Source organism: Cavia porcellus, unplaced genomic scaffold, assembly GCF_034190915.1.
Source record: "Cavia porcellus strain 051 isolate PalLab524CR breed Dunkin Hartley unplaced genomic scaffold, mCavPor4.1 scaffold_14, whole genome shotgun sequence".
Taxonomy (NCBI): Eukaryota; Metazoa; Chordata; class Mammalia; order Rodentia; family Caviidae; genus Cavia; species Cavia porcellus.
In genome coordinates this window covers 67,353,744-67,380,881 of record NW_026947497.1, presented here as the reverse complement: position 1 = coordinate 67,380,881, position 27,138 = coordinate 67,353,744, and the positions used below count along the sequence as shown (strand labels likewise).

Here is a 27,138-nt window from a genome sequence, read left to right as displayed (position 1 = left end):
TCATACCGGCTCATTCCCCTGTTGGGGCTCTTGATAGGAAATAACTTTCCCTGCACACCTGGAAATGCTTGAAAGGGCCTGGATGCTGAGAAAACCATACCTGAGCTCATCGCTTAAGTTCATTCATGTCTGTACCAAAGCCGTGCTCGAACAGATGAATCACACGATCCCCAGGTCTTACACAGCAAATGGGGAAGAGGCGAAGGACCCTGGTTCTCTTGTCCCAGTACAGCCATTCTCAAAGAAGGGGAGCGATGGGAGACTGGCCGCAGAGAACAAAGTAGGAAATGTCAGAAACTGCTTCTTATTGAGGGAGGCAAAGATGAGGGCCTGATGGGCTGCAAGGCGGGGCCTCGCCTCTGCCCATCGGAGCAGCCCCAGGGTTAGGTGTGAAAGAAGCAGCCGAGACCACCATGAAGCCGGCAACTGTATGATGCAGAGACGGAAATTGTGAGCCCTCCTCACCTCACCTGCGGAGTGTGGTTTACCACTGTGGTCTCCTAAGGCAGAGCTTGCTCTGTCTGCGGTTAGTTAGGGAAATAAGCGTTAGTTTCCAATTTGTTCTCACTGTATCCTTTAACAAATATTTATTGAGCACTTACTATGTACCAGGCACTGGGATGCAGAGCTAGGCCAAACAGCCTCTGTCCTTTGGGGACATTCCAGTCCAGAGTGAAGACTGGAGTGAGCAGCTGAGAGAAGCTCTGCGTGACGGGTGCTGGTCTGAGGAACCAGCCAGACTTGTAGGGGGCGCAGCCAGTGCCTTTGGGCCTCGTGCCTGAGGGAAAAGACTAAGCCGGGCCAGGTGGGAGAGAAGCTCCTGGGGGAGACCCGGGGCTGAGAGAGAATGTGGGGTGTCTAGGGAGCCAGACGGAGCAGGTGGGAGTGAGGACTTGGCAGGAGAGAGACTGGATCCCCAGGAAGCCCTCTTTCTCCACGTTAAGATGGGCAGCCATTGCCAGGGCTGTGGGGAAGCTTCGAATGAGCGCCATCCGTGGCCATCCGTGGTCAGGCGGGGGCTGGGTGTCCTCCTGTAGCACGCAGTGGAAAGGTCCCTGGGCCAGGGCAGAGCTGAGGGGGAGATGCTGGCTCTCCAGACAGAAGGCCCCAGCCGAGCTGGGCCTCCCCGGTCTCCTCCCCTCATCTGTGTTCTCCGTTTCTGTTCCCAGCAACAAGCCAATCTGATACCAGGGTTGAACCTCAGCGCACTTGGCATCTTTTCAACAGGACTGTCTGTGCTGCCTCCACCAGCAGGGCCCCGAGGGGCTCCCCCCACTGCCCCCTACCACCCCTTCGCCGTAAGTAGCTGCGCATCAGAGGTCTGGGCACCTCCGGGCAGCACCAGTGCTCCACCTGGCTGAGTCAGGGAGGAAGCTGTTCCCCTGAGGCCCTCCCGAGGGCTTAGTCGTAGGACGAACCTCTTAGAACATGGGCAGACCTACAGTGCACCACCTCTGGTGTACTGTCACGCACGGTGTGTGTGGTGTCTGCAAAAGAAAAACCTCACAGATCCATTCACTGGGAGCCTGTTGCTAATCTGGGGGAAAAAAAGAGAGATTTAACTCAAAAAGAACCTCATGAGCTTTAGTAACTTATTAATTAGGGTACCTGAAAGATTCTTAAAAATACACAGGATGCTTCCATATGTCTATAATTCAAATGCATTCTATTAACAGGCAGTTTTGGAAAAACATTATGACAGTGTTTGTGTCTAAACAGTACAATGCCTGGTATTTAGTTGGTTCTCAGTAAGTATTTTGGAGTAAATATAGTTCACAACAAAAGCAATGTGGAGGGCATCTTGGCCACTTGTCTCTCTCCCTCTGGAGCATCAGTCAGGATAAGTACACTGCCCCTCGGGGACTCGGGGTCTCTGACAGCTCCTCTTTAACTCCTCACTTTCCTCTGTCCGCATTGTTGATTCTCTAAGCACACTTTTTCTCCTCCCATGTTTATGCTGCTTAAAGGGGAGAACTGGGTGGGCGAGTGAGGGTTACCTTAGACCACTGCTTCCCTCTGGGAGGGGTCCATGGTGCAGGCATTTCGTTGTGAGGTCAGGAGATGTCTGTCTGTCTGTCAGTCCCCTCGGCCACTGCTGCTCTCACCAGCAGAGTGAGATGCCGGCTGGCACCCTGGTCCTCCTCCGCCCCACGCACACACGTGCCCTTCTGCAGTCTTGGTCAGCTGCAAACCTGTCGACTGAATAGGAGTTGGCTATAGCCTACAGCAGGTCTGGCCCAACAAGTACTTTTGAAAATGAAGAAAAAGATACTGAGTTTGGGGCCAGGGGTATAGCTCAGCAGCACAAAAGCGCCTGCCTGGCAACCCAGGGTCCTGAGTTCCTTTCCTGGGGAATCCCCCATCAGAAAATGAGTTTATTGGGACACAGTGATCACTCTCTGTTCACATTTAGGGGGGCGGAACTCGGGACCTTGCCCTTGCCAGGCGGAAGCTGTGCCCCTGAGCTACACCCCCTACAGGCTCACCTATTTTTACTATGTTTTCCCACCACAGTGGCACAGTTCAGTCAGTGCCTCAGAGGCCACACAGCCTGCAGAGCGTAAGAGGGTTATTTGGCTTGTTACAGAAACAGTTTGCTGGTTCCTGAGCTCAAATAATAGGCACTCTCCTGTGATAGCAGACTGTTTTATGAGCTTAGAAATGGGTTTTGCCTTCAGAAATCCTTTTTACATTTGATAATTTAACTAAAGTGGTAGACTCAGAATTTTACTAAAATGTGAAATTCTTTATGAAACAAGTTTTAAGTAAGATTTCGTTTTCCAACTAAAAGCCCCGAGTCCTGTCTTCCCTGGCCATATGTTAGCCTCTAATTTAAGAGCATGCAGGCCTTGGCTCTGTGCCGCAGCTGTGTGTGGAGCTGGAGCGGATGGCGCCTGGGCAGGGACCAGTCATGCATGAGAGGGCAGTGCTGGCCATGCCCTTGCCGCAGCCCAGGCCTTGTCTTTTTGTCACGTAGGATTCAGATTTCAGGGAACCAGTGTTCTTGGTGGTTTGTGTACAGCACAAAACTACTGCTTTGAGCCAGGCGTGGTGGCTCACGCCTATAATCCCAGCACTTGGGAGGCTGAGGCAGGAGGATCCTTTGCTGAGTTTGAGACCAGCTGGGGTTACAAAATGAGCTCAAAGCTGGCCTGCACTGCATAGGGAGACCCTGTCTCAAAAACAACAAAAAAAACTACTGTTTTGCTCTGAGTCACATCACACTCAGGGTGGGCACTAAACTTGATGTAAATATAAATAAATGTATGTAGTATGTATGTATGAAAATGTCACTGCACTAGTTCTGTTTATAGAAGTTAATACATGCAGGGCTGGGGATTTAGCTCAGTGGCTTAAGTGCCTGCCTTGCAAGTGGGCGGTCAGGAGTTCGATCCCCGGTACCGATTAAAAAAAAAAAGTTAATACATGCAGAGTATTTAAGAAGCAAGTAATGTAACAACGTAGAGATAACCAGTGTTTCTATGTCCGTGGGTACAGAAATAGAGTTAATATATTTATATGTAGAGGGCTGGGGGTTTAGCTCAGCGACATAAGCACCTGCCTTGAAAGCAAGAAGTCATGAGTTCGATCCCCAGTACCGACAAAAAGGAAAAAGACAAAATATATACATATATTTATATTTATATGTAATACTTGTAGCCCAAATTTTCACCTGACAGGAGGAGTTCTTGCATATTTACCTCTTTACTCTCTCATCCTCAAAATAAGTTCCTAGAAATAGAAGTGCCGAGTCAAAGAACGTGTAGATTTTACAAATTGATGCCTATTACGTAAGTTTTAGGACACAGGATGTATTGAGGGGAGGCTGAGGTGGGAGGATTACCTGGGCAATTTAGAGAAACCTTGCCTCAAAATAAAAACAGTAAGGAGGAGCAGGGAAGTAGCTCCGGCTCCTGGATTCAGTGCCAAGAGTACATGACAGAGCAGGGGTTTAGTTCCCCATATGCTCATTACCAGTGAATTATTCTTTGTAGTTGTTATTTAAAATACACCTTTTTTATCATAAGATCAAATAGTTTTGGGGTTTCTGGCCATTTTTTTTCCTCACTAGTAAATTTTTTTTTCTCAAACAAATTGACTTACAGTAATTCTTGCCTGTTACTCTGTACCAAAGTAGCTCAGGTTCTGGACTAGACCACCCACATTCGAATCCCTGTTCTGTCCCTCGTGGCTCTCGACCGTGGACAAGTGCCTTCGCCTCTGTGTGTGTCGGTGTCCCGTCTAGAAGACAGAGCTGGCAACACCAGCACCTCTGGGGCTGTGGAGAGGGTGGCTGAGCAGGTGCCTGTGTGGGGACCACTCTGTAAATCACAGCTGCTGCTCCTGGCATCTCGCCTCCTGCAGCTCGTGACCTAGCAAGGCTGTTAGCAGTGGTCTCTGTACACATCTTCCTCGGATTCTCATTGCTCACGCTTTACCCACAGTGTCTTGTGCCGTATCATTTAAAATGTACCTGTTATAATGAGCAGATGAACCTACATGAAATAAAATTTTAAAATTTCCCTTCAGCCTTCCTTCATTAATTCCTTGAAGTACAGCACTGTTATGCTTCCACGTTTTGAAACAATGTTTCTTAGCACAGGACTAAGTATTATGTGGTTACATTATTCAGCCATACAAATGTAAGTGGAATAATACCATACCCTGTGAATTACATTTTTGTTTTGGTTTGTAATCTTAAAAGTCTTATTCCGATTATCTTTCCATAGCTAGACTTAACTTCTTTAACAACTGCATAATATTCTAGTGCATGAATTTATCATAATTTTGTAGCACACTGTTTAGACATTTCAGTTGATCCTAGGTTTTCCCTGTTACAAACCGCATCAGAATGAGTCTCCTTCCCGCGTCTTTGCGTAAGTGTGTAATTATGTCTGAAAGTCACATCTCTTAAGACTACAATGTCCACATTAAAGGGTATGTGCATTTTAATTATTCACAAATTTTCCCCATTAACAGCATGCAGAAATTTTAAGAATTAAGGTGGTTAAATCATTTTCTTAAAGTAGCTTTTTGGCCGTTTTTTGTCGTGCTAAGGAAAAAGCCTTCTCCCATCCAAAACAAAAAATACTTTCCTGTGTTTCCTTATGCTGAGTTTCAGTTGTTGGCTCTGGGAAGTTGATGTCTGTAATTCACAAGGCGTTTCTCCTGACTTACACTTGGAGATCCAGATCTGCGTTTTCCTAGCGGACTCCCAGTTACCCCAGGTCACTTACTGAGTGCCTGCCGCCCCACTCCCCTGGAAACACCAGTTCCGGCATGCCGTGTGTTCCTGCTCGGTCTTGTTCTTGGACTCTGTAGTGTTCTAGTCACGTCTTTCCCTACAGCAGTTACCGGGAGTTTCTGCCAGCTTTGATGAGTTTAACTGCAAGCTTGGTTTTTGGTGGGTTTTTTGTTTGTTTTTTCTCTCAAAGAGTGAATTGGGAAGCTAGCCAATTTTTTCTATGTTGGAGGAAAAGAATATATAGGAGTTTTCTGCACCCTGAAGATTTGATACATCCCATCTATGAAACATCAGGGCATAGCAACTCTGAAGAAAGACCATCATACCCTTTCAGTTTCTTACAAGTTTTTCACGACGTTTATTGATTTAGAGTTGCCCATAAAACTGTTTACTTCAGAGCTCAGTAGTAGACTGTTTGCCTAACACTGTAAGCTCATAAATTTGATCCCCAATACCACCAAAAAAAGAAGAAAAAAAAATCAGGGGCTGGGGATTTAGCTCAGCGGCAAAAGCGCCTGCCTTGTAAGCACGCAGATGTGAGTTTGATCCCCGGTACTGAAAATCTATTTCATGAAAATCTGTTTCATCTTTCTCTGTCTCTCCATACATATCTGTATATTATATATGTGGCTTTTATTTCTCGTGTCCTTGATTCTCTCATGTGAGTTACTTATCTGCACTTTGCTGTTGGGCTGGACTATTTCCTCAGACGACTTTTGGCAGGAAATAGTACTTCATTTCTAAGCCTTTGTGTGTCTAAAAATGTTTCTTTCCCTCCTTAACATAAATGAAAGTTCACGAGTCTCTGTAAATGCTTAGGCCATCCTTCCTTTCCTAGCAGTTTCCTGATTGATGTGCTGTCGGCCTGATTCTCTTCCTTTTGTAGAAAACTTTTCCCCTGTCCGGAAGGGTTTCTGACCTTAGAGCATTTTACCTTCATATCCAGGCATCTGAATATGAGTGTTTTGCTGTGAGGGTTAAAATTCTTTGACTCAGAGGTATAAAATTCTGTACGATAACTGATTTCCATATTGATTCTCCTCCACCTCCTCTGAAGTTCCCAGTCTGACTGTCCTCTGACTTTCTGATTTGCAGGGCTGTTTTGCATCCGTGTCTCCTGAGTCTGTAGGCTTGCAGCACCGTCTTCTGCGAAGTGCCTGCCCCTGTGGAGTGAGTCAGCAGTGTAGCTGTCTGGTGGTCTTTTCTCATAGCAGTCTATTCATGTTTTACCTCAGCACTGCACTCTTGAATCTCAGTAGGAAATAGAAGCAGAACTTTCTGGCCCACTATGGTGGTGCACACCTGTAATCCCAGCGTTCAGGAGGCTGAGGCAGGAGGATTGTTGCAAGTTCAAGGCCAGCCTGAACTGTATAGTGAAATCTTGTCTCAAGACCAAAAAAACAAAAAAAACAAAGAAGCAGAACTTTCTGAAAAGCTCTTCCTCTTTCTGAATAAATTCACTGGGAGTCCCTGGCTTGCTTTGCTCCCATCTTTGATGCGGCTGGTTCTGCTGGTATGTTTCCAGTAAGCTTCAGTCACCCATTTTGACTTAAACTCAACAGCAAGCACTTTACTGAAGCCTTTTCACAGCCCGCTCCGAGGCCCCATCCACAGCAGTGACTTCCAGCACCCCCATGGGTGCAGTGTTGTGCGTCTGGGTTAAGGTCTCAGGCTGCGGGATCACGTACAGAGACCTGTGTGCACATCTCTTGTGCGTCTTGGCGAACTTACCCGTCTCTAGCTCCCCTGGCCCTCTTCAGTGTCCTCAGGAGCACCCAGAGGCGGGTACACAGCTACCGCGGACAGAGACGCTCCGACAGATGGGGCAGAACAGGGCACCTGTGAGTCCCCACCGCCACCTCTGACCAGGTCTCCTTCCTCTGCAGCCCGAGGCCCTGCTTACCGGGGGGACTGGTCTGCCGGGGCAGGAGTCCTCGCTCTCCCACTCTTCCTGTTCCTCTCTCTTTCCTCTCTTTCCTCCTGTTTCCGAGCATCCCGGAAGTCTCGGGTCAGGTGCTCCCACACGCAGCCCAGACACTGCGCTCTGCCGTGAAAGCAGCCCGGCTGGTGGTGGCACCTTCGAATGTTCACAGCTGTGTCGGAGGCGTGGTCCTCTTCCCATTCCCCAGCAGAATCACCTGGAGAAGCCTCAGGCAGGGTTAGAAATCAATAGGGACGGGGATGACTCGGGCCACCGTCTGCTGGGTGTTGGGCTGGGGTGCACCAGGGCACCTGTCCCGCCGCACTGCCTGTGCCCATCTGCTGTCCTGAAACTCCCTACATCCTTGCGATAAAGTAGCTTCTCCCATATACAGACACTGCCGCGCGCTGGGTTGGGTTCCCGGGTCCCTGTCAGGTGACTGCAGCCTGTTTTCTTCAGGTCTCTGGCAGGTTAGTATTTCCAGGCATCAAGGAAGCACATGTGAAAGCCAGGTCCTGGCTCTGGACTTTTGTGAGCCCCACTCTGCACAATGTTCCCCTGGCCTTGCCCGGGGCTCCAGCTCGGTCACCTCTGGTCCTTGTCCCCACTGCAGGGAGGGCCACCCCCCACCCCCAGGCTTCCATGCCTCTTCATTGCGTCCTCTCTATTTCCGCCAGTGCACTTCTCCAGAGTCACCTTTTGTGTCTGCTTCTGAGGAATCATGAATCTCTGGTGGCAGTTTCTGCCCCAATAACTGTGTCCCTAGTACCTGGAATGGTGCCTCCCACTTTAGGCACTCAAGAGCTTTTGAATGAATGGATAAACAGTTGAGTGAATCCTCCCAGCCATAGTGTAAGAGCTGGAGATCGTTGTATTCCTCGTGTGGAGAAGACAGTGATTTACTCAGACATCCCTGCTTGGAGAACGGGCCAGGCAGACCCGGATCTCCAGCTCCATCAGTGTCCACAGAGGTGCACAGAGGTTGCAGGCTCTACTGGCAGGGACTGCAAGCTTCCTTCCTTACAGCTGTCTGGTGACTGTGAGTGAAGGGAGTTCACCCTTCTTACCCTTTTACAGTGAATGAAATCTCCTGACCCCAAGCAGTAGGTCTCATGTGATTAGGGTTACGTTAGCCCTGTTTGGGCCTAAAGTGGGCCACCACGCTCTTGGTTTCACACAAGCCTTAGAAGAGAAGGCACGTGACAAGGGAAAGGAACTGTTTCTGCGGTGACAGCCCAGGGACCGTGCTTCCAACAAGAGGGTGGAAGGCTCTTTACCCAGGACAGAACTTTGAGCAGAAAGGGTGCAGGGATTTTCCTTCTGCCCTTCGTGATGCAGGACAGGGACCTGTACAGAGAAGGATCTAGATCCCATGAGCCCATGGGCTTCCCAAGTAGCTCTCCGTAAACAGGCAGGACCCCAGACCAAGCTCTTTGCTGTGTACCTTGAGATTGCCTTGAAATCACTGGTTTTGTAGCACCCTCTTGTGGGCATAGGGTGTCACTGCAGCCTTTTTCCAGATTATGGCCAGCGTGTTGCAGAGTCAGCAGCCCTGGGTTGGGGAGTCTCTGCCTTCTCTCTCCCCATGCTCCAAAAGAGAATCAGTCCCACTGGGTCCCAAAGGAGACAGGCTGAACTTTATGACCTTGAACTGAGTCCAGCTGAAGATTCAGGAGACAGAAAACAAGCCAGGGACCTTCATCAGAAACTAAGTCCCCTACCCCAAATTTCATCTGTGTCTTGCACTGCTGTGGCCGTCTTCCCAGAGTGCCATTGTGCAGGCACGGGTGCCATGGTACCCAGAGCTGACCCTCCTCTCACAGAACATCCGTGCCACTGGGCCCTGTGTGAAGCAGTTAGCTAGCCTTAGGGACTCTGGCCATAGGGATGTATTAAACCAGACATTCCAGTCTTGCAGTATGACTGGGAGGATTAAAAGGACTTGCAAATATATATAAAGTGTGTCTTAGTGCGCGGCACCCAGTGGGTGTATTCAGTTAAACTAGATCTTCTCATCAGGGGCTGTGATCCCTTCTGCCCACATTTGCCCTCTTGTTCCTGGGTCCCTCTTTCCATGTTCACATCCAGTACATCCACCCATTCATTCATTCTCTGGCTATCTTTTGCAACCTCTCTCAGTTTCTCCACTCTCTCCTGTGTGCAGTTCTCTGATGGAGCTGAGTGGTCTGTCTTCTGGGAGCACACCCGCTTGGATCCGAGTAACTTAGATACTGTCCCAGGACTCTCTGTTCCCTGTAGTGCATGACTCACTCAATTCCCCAGGAAATGGAAGCCTCTAGCCCTGTCTCTCTGCTCAAGGGCAAGTCAGAACTCTGTGTAGGTGTGCGCACCCACGAGCACTCCAGTGCCAAGTTCCTAGGAAGCCTACGGCATGGCGCGGCTTAGAAACCAACACTCAGCCCAGAGGGTTACTGTGGTCAGGTGATGTCTTGCCAAGTTTTCAGTGGTGCAAGGGAGGGAAAGGAGAAAATAAATCTGAGACACTGAGGCCAGGCATGAGGACGTGACGGTGGCCTTGGGTAGCGGTCCAGTGGGAACGACTACTCATGGGTCAATTGCTTTGTTCTGCCGCAGACCCACTCCGGATACTTCTCCAGCCTGTACCCCCATCACCAGTTCGGCCCGTTCCCGCACCATCACTCCGTGAGTGCCCCTTGCTTCTACCCCTGCCACCACCGCCCCGGTCTCCTTGGTCTCTGGTATGAAGAAAGCCCTGCAGAGGGGGCGTGACTCCTGCTGGCTGCCTTGCCCAAGAGCCTTCTCTCTGCCCAAAGGGTTCCAGGATGGGTGGCAGGCCATCCCCTGGGATGTCATTATGCTGCCCGGTCAGGGCAGGGGTGGTTGCCAAGAGCAGATTCGATTCCTGACTCCCTGGGTGGGCTGGGCACCTTTTCCTTCCCTTTCCCAGGCACCCTGGCCACTTGTGCTTAGCACTGTTTTGATTTCTTTGGTGAGGAGCTTGGAAAAGCACTTATCAGATCTGTGTCTGATGGGCAGCTGTTGGCACCCCGCACCCTTGGAGGCTCCGGAGGAGGAGCGGTCGCTGGGACTGGCCGGCAGCCTGCCCGGTGCAGGACCACTCCAACTGTGGCCCCAGAGAGCGCCCTGCGGCATCCTGCCGTTTCCCTGTGTCTTGTGGCCTCCCCTCGGGCTCCCAGACTATCCTGGCTCATGGCTGAGACGAGATGGCCCATTGTAACAGTGTTACCCATCCCGGCTGCCTTTCCAGTACCCGGAGCAGGAGATCGTGAATCTCTTCATCCCGACCCAGGCCGTCGGCGCCATCATCGGGAAGAAAGGGGCGCACATCAAGCAGCTGGCGCGGTTTGCAGGGGCCTCCATCAAGGTAAGGCCACCCCGCCTGCTCCTTGTCCCCATGTCCTTCTGCTAGTCCCAGGCTGCTCTGACAGCGTCCGGACAGAGTCGGGGACTGGGAGCGTCACCTCTAGGACTCCTCCCAGCTCCTCCCATTTTCCTCTGCTTACTCTATTCGGCTAACAACTGAATTAGAAAAACCGAAAAGAGCAGCCCAGCCAGGTCCTCTTTGCAGTCTAACTTCTCTATTCTTCTGTCTTCCCTTCTCTTTCCTCCTCTCCTCCTCAAAAGTGCAGCGAAAAGTTGGGGACCACTGTGGGGGGCTCCAGGGCTATGAGCCTCAGCTGTTGGCGCATGGCTGTCTCTGATGCCTTTGTGACTCCACACTTGAGCAGCCAGTGGGGATGATTTGAATGCAAAACTCTGCGAAGTGATGATAAAATCACAGGTGAACCAAAGCTGGAGGCCCAGGAAGCAGTCGCTGGGTGAACGGGAGCAGGCGTGAGCGCAGTGACGGCCCTGCTCCGGCACCCACCACACGTCCCCCCGAGTGGCTGCAAGGGGCCCTGGCCCTGCTGCCCAGCAGCTGTGGGCCCCAACTCCCCAGCAGCTCGCTGAGCTGAGCACATTCCGAGCCCCGAGAAACACTCAGAAACAAGAGTTTCCGTTGTTATGAAAACAATTTGCTACCACAAGACAACCCGGAATTCCGAACAAGAGGTCTCATGACTTGGAGAGAAAGAATGCTTCTCCTCTCTGCCCAGGAAGCGCTGGAATTTCTCCCACAGCAAGTGTGTTGGGGAAAAAGAAAAACAAAGCCCTCTGAGTCGCACAGCACAGGGACCATTGTGAGACCGTGAAGGAATGCGCTCTTGGGAAATCGTTTCCCTCTCAGGCCTCACTTATCTCCCCAGGCCTGGTGATGACCTAGCAGATGGAGCCCGAGGTGTGGGCAATGTGCAGGACCCTGGCTCAGGCGCTGACGCCTAGGGGCCTGTCAGTTCCCATGTGGCATGGGGAGCTTGTGGACCTGGCCAGCTGCTCCAAGGGCCTTGCCCACCCTTCAGTGCTGCAGTCGGAGGTGCCAGCAAGAGCCTGATAAGCCCGTTTCCATGGCAGGGACCTGAGGGGTCTGGTCCTCAAATCTCCCTTTGCTCAGTCAGGAAACAGACACAGAGCATGAGGACGGGGTCCAGGCACCATAGGAGCAGTGCTGCTTTTGGGTTTGAAATCCACTGCTGCCCAGGAGCTGGGCTCGGGGGTCCCACAGACACCCCCACGGCCACAGAGCTGGAGAATGGAGGAGCTGGGGCTGCCTCTGCTCCCCACAGGAGCCCTCATGCCCTTCTGGGCTATTCCCAGGAGGCCTGTAGAGAAATGGGGAGAAAGCGCAGTCCCTGGGCTGCACCCCAGAACCCTTCACAGTCTGCACGAGCACCGTCAGTCAATGCCGTGTCACTGGGCTCGTGACCCCTGACAGGGACATCAGGGCTGCACCAGGTCAGGATGGGCGAGCCCGCTTTGTGCTCACTCGAGCCCTACGATCTCCTACTCAGCCACACCTCGCTGTGTAAGGAAGAAAACTGGAAAAGCCAAGTGTTTTCAAGAGGAATCTTCTGCTTTGAGTGTCTGTGATCTTCTCAGGATTCCTGTCATCTTGGCAGTCAGGACGGGGTGGGGACCTCGCCGGCTCCTGAGAGACCAGGTTTCTGCCTTGCTGGTCTTCAGGGCCTGGAAACCAAGCACTTCTGGTGCTGCTGGGTGGGGAGAGCTCCACACTGGGCCGTGGAAGCCAAGCATATGGCCAGCTAAGCCGGACCAGGGCTGTGTCCCAGGAGGTATGGGGGTCAGGTTCCCGTCACCCACCTTTTCTGTGAGCTGCAGTCAGCAGGCTTCTGAGCATAGCACAAAACACAGTCCACAGTATTGGCCAGGGCTTCCCACTCCCAATCCTCTGTGACCTCTGCCTCCCTTGTGAGCCTGGTGTCACCTCGCACCTTCGGATCCAGTGGACACTGCAGGCTTCACCTTCCTGCCCCTGGGACATGGTCCCACAGCCTCGGAAGCACACAAGGAGAGCTGCGGGGGCTCCTTTGGGGATCCAGGCAGAGCACCACAGTCACCTGGAAGTAGACAGTGGCACCAGAATGGATTAGTCACTGCCAGCCCCTGCCAGCTGTGTGAGACCCACCCTGGGTCCTGGACCCCAGGGCTGCTGAGGCCACTGCCTGGAAACTAGAAGTAGCTACTTGTGGTGAAGGGTGGACCCTGAGAAGCCAAGTTGTGGGTCACCTGAGTCTCACGTGCATTCACCCTTGTGGTTGTCAAGGCCAGAGAGCTCTTCAAAGACCAGGTCCAGGCCCTACCTTTCGGGCAGGCCAGGGTCAGCATGCGCCTCGGGGTGATTTCTGAGGACTGCCAGGGTGCTGAGTCCACCCAAGGAGCCTGTCTTTGAGTGTAGACTTCAGGAGGAGGATGCACAGCAGTGGAGAGAACAGCTTGCAGCTTCCAGAGAGGCTGAGGCAGGGACACTGGGGGCCAGAGCCACACGTGTGGCATGGGTGGGAGGTCCCAGTTCTTTCCCAGCAGGGCTCAATCTCAGGAACAGGGTCTCCCCTGTGCTGCCAGGGTTGCTTTTCATTAGGAACCCTGTAAATGGCTGTCTCCTTTTTTATATTTGCTCTTAGTAAGAAGTGGAGCTGGCAGTGGTAATGCATGCCACTAATCCCTGTGCTCTAGGAAGCTGAGGCAGGAGGATCCCAAGTTCACTTTGTTTTAAAACAAAAAGGCTGAGGGGCTGGGGATTTAGCTCAGTGGCATAAGCTCCTGCCTTGCAAGCAGGCAGTTGTGAGTTCGATCCCTGGTACCGATTAAAAAAAAACGCTAGGAAGTAGCTCAGTGCAGTGTCCTGGGGTCAGTTTTGGTACTGCAAATGCAAACAGAACACCTTGGAAATGAACCTGGCCCCCCTGAGACCCCTTGTGAGTGCACTATTTGTACTAAGCTCATTCCTAGCTCATGTTGACCTTCCTAACAGCCTGTGTACTGCAAATTCATTTTACTTTTAATGAAAGTAACAGTTTGCTAATTGGGTTTTGCTTTGTATTTGTTCAATTTGTATTCCTTGCTATGTTGCCTGGCTGGTCGTGAACGCCTGGGCTTCCACTGCAGCCTCAGAGTAGCCGGGACTGTAAGTGCAGCGCTGCACCTGGCTTGATTTTGTGTTTTTTAAAGTTACATCTTTTTGGAATAAGGACAAGAATACATTTTTAAAAAATGAACAATGGGGCTGGGGATTTAGCTCAGCAGCATAAGAGCCTACCTTGCAAGTACGTGGTCGTGAGTTCGATCCCTGGTACCGATTAAATAAATAAATAAATAAATAAATAAGAACAGTGACCTCTAACTGAAGAAATCTTCACTGGGTCTGTGGTCTGTGTTACAAGAATTCAGACAGAGTCCAGAGGTGGCACTGTGCTTCACCTCCATCCTACACCCTTCTCGAGGAGACAGGAGAGGTGTGGGGAGGGCTGGGTCTTTCAGGGCCAGGCTGGGGCTGGAAGCCTGGCGTCCTCCCCTACTCTGGTGCTGTAGGACTCCTGGGTCCTTGCCCAGAGGAGGCGCCTCCCTGCCCTGCTGGGCTCTGTCCTTGCTGAGAGAAGAGCCCTGCGGCTCTGGGCTCTGGGCTCTGGGCTCTGGTGGGCACTCTGCGTAGTGAAAGGAGGCCGGTTCCCCTGCAGCTGCCCAGGCAGGAACCACTGAGCCGCCCCATCCCTCTGTGGCTGAAGATGGACATTCAGTCCTGAGCTTTACGGTCTCAGCTTCTTAAGGCTGGGTGGGGGTGGAGGTGGCTCTGAAGGTGAGCACGAGAGCCCCCGTGCAAGTGTGGTCCTCTCCTGGTGACCTGCAGATTGCCCCGGCCGAAGGCCCTGATGTCAGCGAGCGGATGGTCATCATCACCGGACCCCCTGAAGCCCAGTTCAAGGTCAGTGCGGGTGACCTCGGAGGCCTGGGCGGGCTGGCTGTTGTCAACACAGGGTGTAAGCTGAAAGGCCTGGGGCCTCAAGAGTCCGAGGAGATGCATCGTTTTGTCTTTCTGCCTTGATCTCTCCTCTTGGAAAATTATATAAACGAGTGTTCTAAAACCAGAAATGTGTATTAATTTATAAACACGCACCCCTTTTAATAAAAAGCTTAAAACATTAAACCAAAAGGATAAAATGAACACAAGAAATGATTCAAAAACAAGCCTCCACTAGGCTGCATGGTGCAGACCTGTCACCTCAGCATGCTTGGAGGCTGAGGCAGGAGGATCCCAAAATAGAGCCTAGCTGAGTGCTTTAGGAAAAAAATGAGGGCTGGGATGTAAGGCAGTGGAGAGCACCCCCGGTTCATTCCCCAGTACTGCAAACACAGAACTGCTTCCATGTGTGAGTGGACAAGACGTGGTCTGTCCAAGCTCGAAAAGGGGGGTGGGGGTTGTGTTTAAGGAAATGGCCTCTTGGCTGCACTGGCTTCAGAGTGGGGTGACAGGCTGTTGCACAGCTAAGCTGCAGAGGCCTGGGTCTGCAGCCCCCCACCTTGCACTTAGGGACTGGCTGGGGCGCCCAGGTGCCCAGCAGATCCCAGGCTGTGCAGGTGACATGCGGGTCCTCGTGTCCGGCCCGGCCCGCCCTGTTGCCTCCCCAACCCAGCAGAGCAGTGCTGCCAGCTGACTGGTCCCTGTCACACCATCTCCCTAGGCGCAGGGACGGATCTTCGGGAAACTGAAAGAAGAAAACTTCTTCAACCCCAAAGAAGAGGTGAAGCTGGAAGCCCACATCAGAGTACCCTCCTCCACCGCCGGCCGGGTGATCGGCAAAGGCGGCAAAACCGTAAGTGGACGGCGGGCAGCTGGTGGGCCCCAGCTCTCTGGAGCTCCTGTCCTCCCGCCTTCTGTGCCCTCTGGCCCTTCCCACTCAGCACCGGCTGCCTTGGCGCCCTGGGCATCAGATAGGCAGTCAGCGTCGCTCCAGAACATGGGGCTAGAGTCCTCAGTGCCTTAGTGTATCAGCCGCGCAGCCGCCCTTGTCCCGGGACCCAGGGCCGGGCCCCTGTGGGTGGAAGCAGCCCCATTCCTGCAGCCCGGAGCAGAGTTCTGAGCCCACGCTGCACAGGTGCTCAGGATTTAGTGTCCTGAGTCCCCGAGCTCCTCTCGTACTCACTGACCTCGGCCAGGGCCAGCGGAGGAGCACCACCCCCCAGGAAGGGCTCAGTGACCCTGGGGGAGGCTAGGGCTTCCCGAGGAGGTGGCCTGTGAGGGAGCAGCAGCCGGACGAGCTGTCCACTCCTCCCCAGCACTCTGGCCTTTCAGGGGCCTTCTTAACGCCATGGGGGCAGCTCTGGTACCATGAGTGCTCAGCAGCCCTGACGGCAAGAAGCTGCACCAGCAGGGGTGTGGGCCCCTGGGGCGCCCTCTCTTGTCCCCACGGCCTGCTCAGTCTCCCTCGGGGCCACCCTCCCACGGTTGCCTCCCCTTGCAGGTGAATGAACTGCAGAACCTGACCAGCGCTGAAGTCATTGTGCCTCGTGACCAAACGCCAGATGAGAATGAGGAAGTGATTGTCAGGATTATCGGGCATTTCTTTGCCAGCCAGGTACCTGCACCCTCTGGGCTGCCCCTCTTTGCTGCCTTCTTTCCAGTCCTCCTCCGGGGCCGCTGGGCACCACCATCCAGGCTGCGCTCACCCCCACCTACACCAACGCCTGCAGCGTAGCCCCCCTTCCTGGCTCTGCAGGGACTGCCAGCCACGCGGGAGACTCTCCCATTCCTTCTCCCCACTTCCCCTCACATGCAGGGAGAGCCAAGGAGGTGGGGCAGCTAGCAGTGTAGAAAGCCCCTATGTGCCCACCTGCCTCCCCGTGGGGTCCCCAAGGCCTGGAGGGACCTGGTGCCAAGGTGTCACCACAACACGTTCAGTGTGCATCGCAGGGACCCAAGCTTTCCCCTCCACTTCCTGTTCACTGCTCCACGGCATCTGTTCAAGCTCCGCACACCGCTGCTGCTGGCTTATTCAGGGCCCTTCATGGCACAGCCCCCATATGCCCGCCTCACTTGGGGGTTTTCCCTGTTCCTTGCTGGTGGGGACCTGCAGCCTCTACCAGGTGTGGCCCTGGCTACCATCTGCATAGCCCTCCCGGCCTGGCCTCTCCTTCCCAGCTGTCACACAGCCCACCCTTGGGTGTCCCCCACAAGGCCCTCATCCAGACCCCTCTGCTGCGACCTAGCCTTGTGTCCTTGAGCTGCCAATTGGTGGGGTCCTATTTCTGCCTGCTCCTCAGTGGCCTGCATTGCGGAGCAAGAGGCCTCTGCCACTCACTGCTGGGCAGGAAAGGCCCCCAGTAAGGGCTGGAGGAAGTGACCTGCCCCCCCCCCCCTTCTCTTCTGTGCTGCAGACTGCACAGCGCAAGATCAGGGAAATCGTACAGCAGGTTAAGCAGCAGGAGCAGAAGTACCCTCAGGGAGTCACCTCACAGCGCAGCAAGTGAGGCTGCCCGGCACCAGCAAACAACGGATGAATGTAGCCCTCCCAACACCTGACCGCCTCGACCAAACACAGCCAGCAGATCGGGAGCAAACCAAAGACCATCCTGAGGGGCGAGAAGTCTGCAGGGCAGCGCCCACAACGCCGCCACGCCGAAGAGGGGCTGCCGGGAATCTGGGGTCCCCAGAGCCGCCGCGCCTCCCCGCCTCTGCAGGCTTCCCAGCCATCACACCCATCCACTCGGGCCTCCCCAACCCCCACGACGCTACCCCTTTTAGTTGAACTAACATAGGTGAACGTGTTCAAAGCAAAGCAAATTCCCCTCTTTTCTTTTTTTTTTTTTCCTTTTTTTTTTTTTTCTCTTTTGTGGAAAATCGTCTCTGTACATGTGTGTACATATTAGAAGGGGAAAGATGTTAAGATATGTGGCCTGTAGGTTATACAGGGTGCCTGCAGCATTAATATATTTTAGAAATAATATATCAAATAACTCGACTAACTCCCAATTTTTACTCAATTAATTATTAATTTTGTTTTCTTTTTTCAACCAGAAAGCAGGCTTTTCTAGACTTTAAAGAATAAAGTCTTTCTTGGGGGGAGGTCTCATGGTGTAGAAAGAAACCTCAAGGCCACCCACAGAATTCACCCAGAGGGGATTCTGGTCGAAGGATGCACGCAGCAGTGCTGGGTCACCATGTCTCAGCAGAAGGGGTACCGTCTCGCGGGGGGGCCCGGCCCTCGCCACCTGTCTAGCTCACACCTGTTTCTTTTGGCTTCACAGGTTTTAAACTGGTTTTTTGCATCTGCTATAGAACTTTCTGTCTCTCTCTGTCTCTCATCCCACTCTGTATCCGTCCCGTATCTCTGCACCCCAGGCAAAGCAGTGCTCTGAGTCTCACATCACGCAGGAGGAACAAATGCGAACACACAAACCAGCCTCAGCTTACACTTGGTCACTCAAGAGAACAAGAGTCAGTGGTACTTGTCCTAGCCTTTCGGAAGAGGAAAACAGGAACCCGTCAAACCAACCAGCCACCCAAACCGAGGAAAAGCCCATAGAGAAAGAATGTATTTTGTCGTTTTACATTGTGGTGTATAAAGCCATCCATGTTCAGTGAAATGATTTCTTTTCAAAACAAAACAAAAAAAAAAAAAAAGTGGAGGAAAATAACAATTTACACAAGGTTGTTGGCCCAGGGCGTTAAAAATTTACAGATTTTTTAAAAACAAAAACACACACAAAAAAAGCTACCTCAGGTGTTTTTTACCTCAGCACCTTGCTCTTGTGTTTCCCTTAGAGATTTTGTAAAAGTGATAGTTGGAGCATTTTTTTATTTTTTTAATAAAAATGAGTTGGAAAAAAAATCAACTGCCAGCCTGGAGAAGGTGACAGGCCAAGTGTGTGACAGCCGTTCTGAATTGTCTTCCGCTAGCCGAGAGCCTGTATGGCCTTCTTTTGGACAAACCTTGAAAATGTTTATTAAAAAGAAAAAAAGAAGACAAAAACAGAGAGAGAAAATACTGGAGAGGTCCTGAATTCCAATAGGGTACGCGCCATTAGGGCTTTCTGCGCTAAAGGATGAACATGCTCTGGTTTTGTGAACAAGCCATTTACTGCCAGACTGCAATGCCAGTTTCCTCTACTGCAAACAGTGTTCTGTGACAAAAAAGGAAAAAAAAAAAAAAAAAAAAATCTGAAAAAAATATATCCAGCTAACAAGATCCAAGTGTCTTGGCGTCTTATTTTACTGAGCAGCAGGCCTGGGTCCCAGCTCTGGGGGCCCGGGGACTCGGAAGACAGGAGCTGGGTGCCTGTGAGCTTTGGTCCTTGCGGGTATTTGGAGGAAGCTGAGATAGAAGCAAGGTCCCCAGACTGGCAGTGTGTCATCTGGAACTTAGTGGAAACACAATCTCGAGGTGCACCCAACACCAGGATTTGTGGGGTGCAGCCCAGTATCGGAGCTTCTGCAGGCCCTCTGAGTCATTCCCCTGCCCGGGACCCAAGGGCAGACCAACTGTGTGTCTGACCAGTTCTTCCGTGGGGGTCCCCCCAGCCTGGCCCAGGGGTTAGACTTCCCTGGTCGGGAGAAGTGCAACTTCCTGATTCCAGGAGAGACACAGCTTAGGGGGGATCCCAGAGGTCGGACAAAAGCAGGGTCACCACGGGCTGCAAGTGGGCACTGGGAAAGTGGGACCAGCAATGCTGCTCCGTTAACAGCTGCTCACAGGCATGTGGGATCCACATAGAGAGCTAAAAGGCACTAATCTGTAGCCAGGAGTGGGGTGCATGCCTGGGGTCCCAGCTACTGAACCTGGGTGACACAGTAAGATCCTGTCTCAAAACAAAGAGTGCCAGGGATTTAGCTTGGTGGCATAAGTCCCTGTCTGGCAAGCACAGGGTCATGAGTTCAATCCCCGATACCAAAAAAAAAAAAAAAATCAAAAGAACTAGTACTTCACTGTCAGAGATAGTTGGGCTTTAGGGGGTGACCTGAACTGATGCACTTCCCAGTAACTACGTTTTCCCCCTAAATCACCGGAAGGCCGTTCATTGATACTCTACCTGATTTTGTCATTTCTGAGCTCAAATGTGTGGGTTCCACTTCGCCCACTTCCTGGCACATAGATGCCATCCCTCCATCCAGGTTGCTGTGGACCTGGGTGTGCAGGGCCAGTGGGAACTCTTGCGTGCCGGCTTCTTCTCCTCTCCCCAGTCCAAGATTAAGCCCACCGCCTGCCCAGAGGTGGGAGAGACTGTGCTGCCTGCCTGTGTGAAGCCCAGCTTCCTGGCAGCCAGCTGTGACTGGAATGGTGGCCTGGGTTGAGAGGGGTCTTCGAATGGAGGGAGCAGCCACATCTGTGAAGCCAGGGCATGGTGGTGGCCCCCAGGGGCCTGAGACAGGACCCTTCCCAGAACCAACCCTCTCTGCCCCACCCCTAAGGTTTCACACCGTGGTCTTGGTTTTGATGGCAGAATTTCAAATTTGGCTCCTAAAATGCCCATTTCCAAAATGCTGGTCTGTGAACCTGTGCGAGAAAAGGGAGGAGGCGCCAAGGCAGTACCCGGCTCACTCTGCAGCGCTCAGAAAGCAGCCTGGGCTTGCAGAGATGGGAGGCAGGTCAGGAGAGGTGGAAAGGGAACAGGTGAGCTGTAACAGTGAGCCCCTTCCCGAGCTCCAGGGCTGGTGATGGTGCCGGCTGAGGTGCTCTGGAGCGCCCCCAGGCCAGCCCCAGCAGAGGTGTCCTTGTCCTCCAGGGGACAGCATCCTCCCGTCCTGCTGCAGCTAGAGCAGCTTGGCTGGTGACGTGGGTGCTGGTGACCTGCCCGCCACGTGGGGACAGAGCACTGCTCTTGCACTAGTGTCTTTAGCTATAAGTCTCAAGCTTTTCCTATCATGGCCTTGTGACATCCCAGAGCATCTCTCTTATGCATAAATTGACACCAACGTAAAAAAAAAGCCCAGCAGATTAAAACTAGGCCCAGCAGAAAGGTTTTCCTCCCCAGCCTCTGCTACTCAAAGCTGCACTCCTCTGAGTTGCCTGCAACCCTGCGACCCACAGAAGGTCCCGCTTGCTGATGTGGCCCCTGGCCCATAGGTCCTCGTGTGGGTTTCCGTGACTATGCCCGCCTCATTCTCCCCCCGCTTGGACACTGCTTGGAAAAGAGCGGTAGACAGAAGAGCCTGGTTGCTGATCGGCAGCACCAGAGACCTTTAAAACACAACACTGGGAGAATTGGGGGGTTTCGACAAAGAAACAAAGGGAAAGATGAACCGAAGGGGAAGGGAGCACCTGGTTGGGGACAGGAGGCCACGTGGAGAAAATCCATGACCTCACATCATCAGGAGGATACAGCTGACCAGTGACCGGGCAGATTGAAAGGTGAGCATGAAATACTTGGCCCAGACTTGTTCCTGTGGCCCTAGGGGAGGCCGTGGGTGCCAGCACCACCCCACCCCACCAAGTGTCCACTGTAAAAGGAGCCCAGCCTGCATCCCATGAACTTCTGAATTTCCAGGGTCCTCCAGCCAATAGGAGGCGTCTCCACTGCTGCTAAAGTCCAGAGACACTGCCACCAGGCCCGTGGGGACTGTCAACCGCTGCTCTCCTTCCTTCCTCTCTCTCTTTTTCCCTGACGCACTGGCTGGGGAAGAGGAATGGGCCGTGTGCCGTGCATCTCACCTGCTGCCCAGCTGCCTCTGCCACATTGGGTGGCCTTTTCTCTAGGGGCCGAGGCCAAGTGTTACGCGTGGCTCTTGCTTTCCCACCATGGCTGGCCCGAGGGCAGAGCCACTGCACCGAGACCTCCGTGCTCCTAGGCTCTGCTGGGTCTGGTGGATCGCAGTCCTCGGCTGGCTCCCACCAGTGAACTTTAGGGCATGAGCTCTGTCTTTCAAATGTGGCTGACTCCTGCTGGCCTCGAATACCCCCTAGTGATCAGAAAGAGAAACTCACAATCCCTACCTACCCGGATCTTTCTGTAACTGGGACAACCCCCAGTGGGAGTCAATGATTCCTCCTTAGTCACAAGACTATTTGTACTGATTTCTTGTAAACTCAGACTCCTGCCGAGCTCTGAGAGGACCTCAGAGGCCTTGAACCTGTCCCCAGTGTCTCGCCACACACAGCTCATGTCCTGCCCATCCTAGGACAACTCCCAAGCTAGAAGACAGCTGCTCTAGGCTTTGCTTCCAGCAGGGTGTGAAGGAAAGCAGGCCTCGCCCTGTATCCCGCCCTGCAGAGCCTGTAATTGGGGTGCAGCCAGGGGTCCTGCTCCCCAAACAGGAGAAGGGACGCCGGCTGAGCTCCGTGCTTCCGGGGCAGCCGGCAGATGGCTCGGCCTGGCCAGTTTGCCTCCTTCCTACCAGGCTTACTTTCTCTCCGGAAAGCAACACAAAGCCCTGATCTAGAAGCCTCCTCTTCCTGCCCGTAGACCTGGGGAGATGGCCTTGTGCAACACCCTCCTCTCATCTGTGAACAGCAGGAGGAGAGCGGGACTGGATTGCGAGGCTCAAGCCCCTGGGTTCCGTCCCCAGCACTGCACCACAAACGAAAACAATAAAGAAATCTCTGCTACACGATACAGATATATATATGATATAGATATTAAATATATTTATATTATATAAAATGTATTATATAATATACATATATATATATAGAGAGAGAGAGAGAGAGAGACCTGTGTTTCTGGGAAGCAATTCTCTCCCTAGCGTCACCGCAGAGCATTTTCGGGTCACTTCAGAGAGTTTCCGGGTCACTTGGGAGTACTTCCGGGTCATCTCCAACTAGACCCACAGGTTCCACCTGTGTCCAGAGTGAGGGGTTTGATCAGTAGCAGGTAGCACCAGAGGTAGAAACATTCCCCTTTCCTTCACGAGACCTTAGGCATCAACACGTTTCACCGCCTCCCTGAAAATATAAAATGTAATAGTGCTTGTGATGAAACATATTTATTTCCAAATTATTTAGAAAAAAATCTCTTTGATACTTAAAAAGACTTTTTAAACTTACCTTCCACAAATTCCTGATGTGCTTTAAGCTTAGTTTAGTTATACTGTTTTTTAAAATAAGATAATCATTCTCAAGAAAAACTATTATTTACTTTTTTTCCTTTTTCGTGTTTTTGTTTTTGTTTTTGAGACAGGATCTGGTTGGTATTGAACTTGCAGTGATCCTCCTGCCTTAGCATCCCCGAGTGGTTTCCTTTATGTTTTAAAGTGTGCTTTACATAAATGTCATTCTACCATATATACTTCCTATCTGTTCCTAACACAGATGTGTCAGTCACATTGTGAGGACACAAATATTAAACATAGTTTCCTTCTTGACCTATGTGATGAAAAGCACACTTTTTGACAGGTTTATAATTTCAAAGTAACTTTCTTTGTTATCTTTTTTAAAATGACCACACATTTTTATAATGAAATAAAAGTTTAAAGAAAGGTATTTAATAGTTAGGTATACCTATAATCCCAACACTGGAGAGGCTGGGACAGGCGGATCACCCCAATTCCAGGCCAACCTGAACTGTACCGAGACCCTGTCTAAAAACAAAGATATTAAATTTTTCATTTTACTAAATTGCCCAGGCTGGCCTCAAACTTGTAGTCCTGTTGCTGCAGGCTCCCCAGGTACCTGAGATTACAGGTGTGCATTGTCTTGCCCTACTGATTAGCTTTCATTATACTGGTAAATGACTAAAAAGAAATTACAATGAATTTCTGTATCAACTACCTTTCAAGGTAACCAAATAATTAATAAAAAGTTTTGCTTGATGGAACAATTGAAGCCACTGAACACAAAAGGAATAGTAGAATTTTTAAAAATCACTGTTTTGTACCTCTTGTGAAATAATAGATAATCACATAAAACTCAAATCACAGATTGATGAGAAACAAAATGGTGATCTTAGGCCCTCACAGTCTGAACTGCCACTCGATCTCAGCACCACTAGGCTCACCATCCTGGACACTCACCTGATAAACCTGGGCTCTACATCAGTCAGCCTTCCCTCACCCAGAAAAATGCCTGAGAAAATTAAGGTTTATTTTGAGCCTGGTGTGTGTTGCACAACTGAAATCCAGCACTCTGGAAAGCTGAGGCAGGTGGATCATGAGCTGGGAAACTTAGTAATTCAGCAAAACTCTCTTGATATAAAAATGAAAAGGGGCTGGGAATGTAGCTCAGTGCAAAGTTCCTGGATTCAAACCCCAATACTGTGAGTAAATAAGTATATAATAAAAGGAAAAAATTTTACTTTGACTCACTATTTCAGTCCAACTTTTGGAGTTTGTAGGGGAACAGTCAGATCCCAGCCCACACCCTCCAGGAAAGCGTTGCCTGGAGTTGGAAACCCACCAGCTCCCAGGGTATACAAAGACAACAAATAGGACTGTGTCAGAGCTATCAGTCAAATCTGGAACAGTGACTGTCCACAGGCAACCCCAGCATCTCAAAAAGTAGTGCAAAGGCCCTGGATTCAATTCCCATACCACACAAATAATAACTGAATTAGTAAACAACAAATAAGAACAAAAAAGAGATAATAAGGAACTGCTTACTGAACAAAAGAGGTTAAACAAATATAAAGCCAAGTAAGTTGGTGTTGCAGAAAAACCAGTATCAAATCAAATGGAAGACTTTGCATTGAGGAGTTAGAGGACAACGGTTTATTACACTAGCGGGCTGGTGGGACCAAGTCCAAATCATTAGCACTGACTTGAGTTTTCCAATCATTTATATGTGTTTCCACAAGGAAGCACAAAAGGCAGATAACATAATATCCCACATTTGGTTACATATGTCTTTGTCATTAGTTGCTAGGCAGAACTTATTCTCATAGAAACAGCAACTAAATGAGGTTACTATGGTACAACTTAGAGGGAAAATCCATCATTGTCTGAGACCAGGCAGAGATGTCCTTGCAGTTATCATTCCCTGGGACTTGGAAGCAAGAGAAACATTTCTTCCTGGCTGAGCTACACTTACCTTACAATTGGCACTCAGAGTGTCAAGGCTCATTAAGTCGGTAGGTTTTTAACCATGGGAACAGACTGTGCTAGAAATATGCTTAGAGTTAGAAATACAAGTTTTAAAATTTTCTCTACATTGGTGCATGCCTGGAACCCCAGCTCTTCAGGGAGCTGAGAGGAATTTCCGTTCAGGGCCTTGGCTCAACTCAGTCCCCAGGGGGAGCAGAAAGTGGGGCGGGGGGAGGCAACACGTTGATTTTATTTGGATCCTGTATTAGCTTTCTGAGATTACTGTTGACAAATTGGACAAACCTGATGGCCTACACAAAATAGAAATGTATTTTCCCCGAATTCTAGAAGCTGAAATCAGAAACCAAGTTGCTGACAGAGCCAAATCCCCACCAAGACTCCAGGGCAGACTGGAGCCCAGGCTACCTCAGCTCTGTATCTTGCTCCTGCCACTGCAAGGCACTTCCGGGATCTAAGAAAGCACTTCCAGGAGCCAGGGAAGCAGCTTGGTGGCGGAGCCCTGGTTCAGCATGTGCAAGGCCCAGGTTCGATCCCCACACCTCAACAACAGAAACTTCTTTCTCACATAAGATGCGTGGCTGTGTGTAGGCCTCACCCAGGTGATCTAAGATCAATGCTATTCTCAAGATCTTTAAGCCAATCACACTTTTGTCACATAAGGAAATATTTAATATTCACTTTGTCATGTAAGCTAATAGTCACAGGTTCTAGGGGTTATAAGATGTGGAGAGAGCTTTTTAGGCAGCTACCTGTTCTGTCCATCACATATCCTGATTACATAAATAAAAAACTTTGGGGAGCAATGGAACCCAGGGCCTAGCACAAACTAGGCAAACCCTCTACCACTAACCTGCACCTCCCTTTTAAAAAGTTTATTTTGAGATGATCTCATTAAGTAGGCTTTAGCGATCAGATGCTGCCTGAGCCTCTAGAGTGGCTGGATTGCAGGTGTGTGCCACCAAATCCCGGCTATAATTTAGGGAGGTGTTAATATAAACTAGATGTTTTAGTAAATTCTTATAGCCAGATGTGAAATGACAGTTGTTTGTTTTTAAATTGCTAGTCAGTCATCATACTAAGTGGATAAAAACTGAAAGCTTTTACTCTAAAATCAAGAACAAAACAAGGCTGTCTACTGTCTCCACTTTTATTCAACACAGTCCTGGAAACTTTAGCCGGAGTGATTAGATAAGAGAAAGAAATACAAGGAATCAAAATATGAAAGGAAGAAATTAAACTATTATTATTGGCAGATGACATGATACTCTACATAGAAGACTCCAAAAACTTGAAAGACTTAATGTAGCTTGTTACAAAGCCAACACTCAAAAATCAATAGCCTTCTTGTATACAAATAACAAACTCACTGAGAGAGAAATCAGGGAAACAATACCTTTTACAATAGCATCAAAAAAATGAAATACTGAGGCATCTATCTAATGCAGGATGTAAGAGACTTCTACATTGAAATCTACAGTACTCTGAAAAAGGAAGTTGAAGAGGATATTAGAAAATGGAGAGATAGCCCATGCTCTTGGATAGGAAGAACCAATATAGTGAGAATGGCTATACTTCCAAAATTATTATACAGATTCAATGCAATCCCAATCAAAATTCCAATAGCAAATCTTACAGAATTAGAGAAAACAATCCTAAAATTCATCTGGAATCAGAAGAGACCTTGAATAGCAAAGGAAGTCCTGAGCAACAAAGGGAAGATGGGGACATGCAATCCCTGACTTGAAATTATGCTATAAAGCTACTGTGATAAAAATGGTATGGTACTGGTAATAAAATAGACCTGAAGATCAAGAGTAGAAGATGCAGAAATAACTGCAGACATAGTAAGCTACCTTATCTTTGACAAAGGGGCCAAACACATTCACTGGAAGAAAGATAACCTCTTTAATAAATGGTGCTGGAAAAGCTGGCTCTACATATGCTGAAGATTAAAACTGGCCCTATATCTTTCACCATATACTAAGCTAAAATCAGAATGGAATAAAGGTCTTAATATTAAAACAGAAGCATTAAATCTGCTGGAAGACAGAGTAAGTAAAACTCTTGAAGATATTGGTGTAGGTAAAGACTTTATGAATAGGGGACTGGGGATTTAGCTCAGCGGCATAAATGCCTGCCTTGCAAGCAGGCAGTCGTGAGTTCAATCCCTGGTACCGATAAAAATGAAAAAGACCAAAAAAAAATATAAAAAAAAAAGACTTTATGAATAAAACCCAGATTGCACAAGAATCAACAATCGGGATGTCATCCTACTGAAAAACTTTTGCACAGCAAGAGAAACCATGAACAGAATAAAGAGACAACCCACAATGTGGGAGGAAATGTTTGCCAGCTGTTCCTCGGAGGATTACTATCAAAACACATATAAAGAGCTAAAAAAGAAATCAGTCTTCCCAAATTTAAAGACACAATCCAAAAACAAGGTAAACACATACTTCTCAGATGAAGAAGTACAAACAGCAAATAAGTAAGTGAAAGACTATCCAACAGGACTCGCCATTCAAGAGATGCAAATTAAAACACAGAAATTCTACCTCACCCCAGAAAGAATGGCTAGTATGAAAAAAATCAACCAATAACAAATGC

The 27,138-nt window shown here is 50.2% G+C and overlaps 1 protein-coding gene across 6 annotated transcripts in view; it reads left to right on the top strand.

Annotated features, from left to right (window-relative positions):
- Positions 1–18,748, top strand: part of Igf2bp2 (insulin like growth factor 2 mRNA binding protein 2) — a 130,494-nt gene extending 111,746 nt beyond the window's left edge. For 4 of the 6 annotated variants that reach the window (XM_063261198.1, XM_063261195.1, XM_063261200.1 and 1 more), the window contains 7 exons: positions 1,170–1,298; positions 9,762–9,830; positions 10,417–10,533; positions 14,413–14,487; positions 15,245–15,376; positions 16,025–16,138; positions 16,938–18,748. In XM_063261198.1, the coding sequence (XP_063117268.1) occupies positions 1,170–1,298; positions 9,762–9,830; positions 10,417–10,533; positions 14,413–14,487; positions 15,245–15,376; positions 16,025–16,138; positions 16,938–17,030 (729 nt within the window). In that variant the 3' untranslated portion in view covers positions 17,031–18,748. The remainder of the gene's footprint in view (positions 1–1,169; positions 1,299–9,761; positions 9,831–10,416; positions 10,534–14,412; positions 14,488–15,244; positions 15,377–16,024; positions 16,139–16,937) is intronic. The other 2 variants (XM_063261197.1, XM_063261199.1) reach the window with 1 other exon arrangement.
- Positions 18,749–27,138: the final 8,390 nt, after the last annotated feature.